Source organism: Physeter macrocephalus, chromosome 5, assembly GCF_002837175.3.
Source record: "Physeter macrocephalus isolate SW-GA chromosome 5, ASM283717v5, whole genome shotgun sequence".
NCBI lineage: Eukaryota > Metazoa > Chordata > Mammalia > Artiodactyla > Physeteridae > Physeter > Physeter macrocephalus.
In genome coordinates this window covers 66,214,817-66,218,143 of record NC_041218.1, presented here as the reverse complement: position 1 = coordinate 66,218,143, position 3,327 = coordinate 66,214,817, and the positions used below count along the sequence as shown (strand labels likewise).

General features: G+C 32.2%; 1 protein-coding gene across 2 annotated transcripts in view; it reads right to left on the bottom strand.

Annotated features, from left to right (window-relative positions):
• Positions 1–328: 328 nt before the first annotated feature.
• PHF14 (PHD finger protein 14) overlaps positions 329–3,327 on the bottom strand; it is a 208,555-nt gene continuing 205,556 nt past the window's right edge. For both annotated transcript variants that reach the window (XM_028490053.2, XM_028490054.2), the window contains one exon: positions 329–463. In XM_028490053.2, coding sequence (XP_028345854.1) covers positions 389–463 — 75 coding nt within the window. In that variant the 3' untranslated portion in view covers positions 329–388. The remainder of the gene's footprint in view (positions 464–3,327) is intronic.

The window sequence follows — 3,327 nt, the reverse complement described above, 5'->3', positions numbered from 1 at the left end:
AACTATGTTGGACTTTCTTTATATTAATTGGAATTCTGTTAAGGTCCCTGAAGAAGACAACAGAGGCTTGTAAGGGGAAAAGACTTTCAGTTTTTTTTTTTTAAAGTCATCCACATGTATTAACACTTGGGTTACAGATAAAATTCTGTCTCTTATTCTCAAATTTCAGTAAAGAATTTTAAAAAATATTTTAATGGTCTAACTTTTATATAAAAGTTTAAATCGCTCTTAAAAAATACAAATTCCAAACGCACGTTCCTATTCCATTTTCAACGACTTTATTGAGAATATTTTGCAAATTAGATTTTACAGTTTAACATTTTACAATTAGAAATTTCATCTGCTACTACATAAGTTGCAAACTTTTCAAAACACTACAGAAAATCCTTTATTTCTTTGGATTTTTCTGTTCCATGTTGAGCTCCTGAGATGTATTTTTTCTTTCAGCTTCATTTTCATCTTCCTGTGAAATAAATTTTAGAAAACATTAAAATATAAACCTCAGGGCATTTTATATCACCTATACTTAATACACTTTAACTTCATTTCTCTGAAGAATTAACTATCATGACTCCAGTAACCGTAGGGGAAAGGCTATAAACAAAATGGCACAATTATGCAACATTTAAACATTAACATTCACAGTGGGTGCTGTTTTACACTACACATTGACTAAAAATTTCTGTATGTTTTTAAAAACAACTTATTTTATCAATGACCTAATAATTACTTTTGAAAACACCTGGTACTAAAAAGTGTCCTTTTTAGGGGGTCAATCAGATATTTTTACTTCACTATTTGATAAAAAACAGTAAATTTAACTTCTGAGACATCTTATGTACCCAGCATGGCATTTTGGTCTCATCCAGCATACTTTCTTGACAGGTCTGCCAATTTTCCAATTACTTGTGCCACCATGTTATCTGAAGATCAGTCAGTTCTAAAATAGGAAACTCTAGGGCTTCCCTGGTGGCGCAGTGGTTGGGAGTCCGCCTGCCGATGCAGGGGACGCGGGGTCGTGCCCCGGTTCGGGAGGATCCCACATGCCGCGGAGCGGCTGGGCCCGAGGCCACAACAGTGAGAGGCCCACGTACCACACACAAAAAAATAAATAAATAAAATAGGAAACTCTAAAATGGGCACATGAGGCGACAGAATGCTTACATTCTTCTACAGTTTCGATTCTAAGTGGTGGCCTCGTAATTCATAGCAGGTTCCTGTGGAACATGGTGAATAAATAAAGTGACATCATAATGTCTGCTTCCATAGGAATGAAGTGTATCTTGTGTTCAATATTAAATGGTGACCTCCAAAGTATAAATAATGAGAATCTGGAAAAATGTTTCATCTTACATTTTATAACCCATCTCATCATATATGTTCCTTCAACAATACCTAAGTACAAAGCAGTCTTGCTTTCCTAATATTTCTGATAGGCTTTTCATTTTTATTAATGGAAGTAAAAAACACTGTCTAACTCTTTACTGAATTAAAGTATGAGTAGCTTAATTTCTTAAGTATCTCTGGACAGCAGTAATAACATCAATATCACTACACATCACCGTGCATCGCTGTATAAAAACCAAATTCAATAAAATAATTAAGCTTTGCTTGGTAAACTGACTTTAAGTAAATGCAAATCAAGGTATATATATATATAACAAATATATATTTGTTATATATATATGTTAATGTTTTATATATATAACATATATTTATATATATTACGTTATGTTTCTATATGACATATATATGTTAAATGTTATATATGTAACAAATATATATATATTTGTATTCCACGAGAAACCACACCCTTGCCCATAAACATTAAGGTGGAAAAAGCTTCCTTTATATACATTGTCTCTAAATTTCAACAGCACCTGTGATTTAGCCTTTGTCAACACCAGGAAAGCAGAGAAATTATCAATATTATCAATCAACCTGAATCATTACAGATATGTTGGCTGCAAGGAATGGGGTTTCTATCAATTTTAGCAATGTAATTTTAATATATTTATCTAAGCATAATAGCCACTGTGTGCTGTTTAATTTTTTTTCCAATTTGTCTCTACTGAATAGAGATATTATGTTCAACTGACTCTTGAAAATCTATTAATGAACAGGTAGTTTCCACTTTAAGAGTCTAAGATAAGAGTCTCTAGAGATTACACTTTAATTACAACCCAATAAAAAGCAAATCCTATTCCACACTTTCCACTGTCGTTTTCTGTCAGTGAAGCACTGACAGAAAGTGTTAAAACAGCAGGTAAAGGTGGCAAGAAATTTTTGTTAGGTAGCACTGAATTTGTTTATATGTTGTTCAAGGCAGGGCTTTATCTTCTTTATCTTATACTCCTACCACCTAACAGGGCACATTTAGTATATGGGGGGGGGGTCCAATAAATGTTTGCTGAACTATGTGAAACTGGAATAAAAAATGAGTAAAAGAGAGGTTTGTAATTTGGAAAAGCATAATATCCTTCCTTATCCACTAGTTAGTTACACTTCTGAATTTACTAAAACATTATTGAAAACAGAAATAAGCAAAAATATTTGAAACATCATAAGCCAAAATCACACTTATGAAATTCATATACTTTAATTTTTGAAAAAAAGTGGAGGCTTTATCATGTGGACAGTCTGCTAAGTTCCCACAGCAATATGACTTACTGGTTTAACAGGCTTGGTTACCCTGATGATCCTGAGGACTAGGAAGTATCTATAATATTTACTTTCATAATTAAATAACATTCTTCATATAATATCATCAGTCTTTTTTTTGTTGAATTTTCTTAGTAATAAAGTATAGTTAATAAATGCATGTCTAATACTGCCTCCTGTTCAGGACAGGTACAAAAGTTTCTTTATGCAGAGAAAATGTCTTAAAATATCTTGCCTTTCTATGCCTTTAAACTATTTGTGTAAGTTAACAAGATACAATCTCTTTCTTGCCTTGTATAAGAATAGCTGTGATTTGGATACAGAAAAGGATTATGGAGGGGCAGAGAAGGCATTTAATCCACTGCTAGAGTCCAACACATCGTAATTGCTATGGTATAATATCATCAAAATAATAACAGCCAAAGACTTTAATCATTGTAAATAAAACACTGGAATTAGATATAATAAAGCTCCAGAAAGGATTTTATAAGTTGCTTTGCTTTTTTCTTTAAAGTGCTAATTTGTGTTTCTAAGTTTACACATCAATCAATTTTTTTTTAACATCTTTATTGGAGTATAATTGCTTTACAATGGTGTGTTAGTTTCTGCTTTATAACAAAGTGAATCAGCTATACATATACATATATCCCCATATCCACTCCCTCT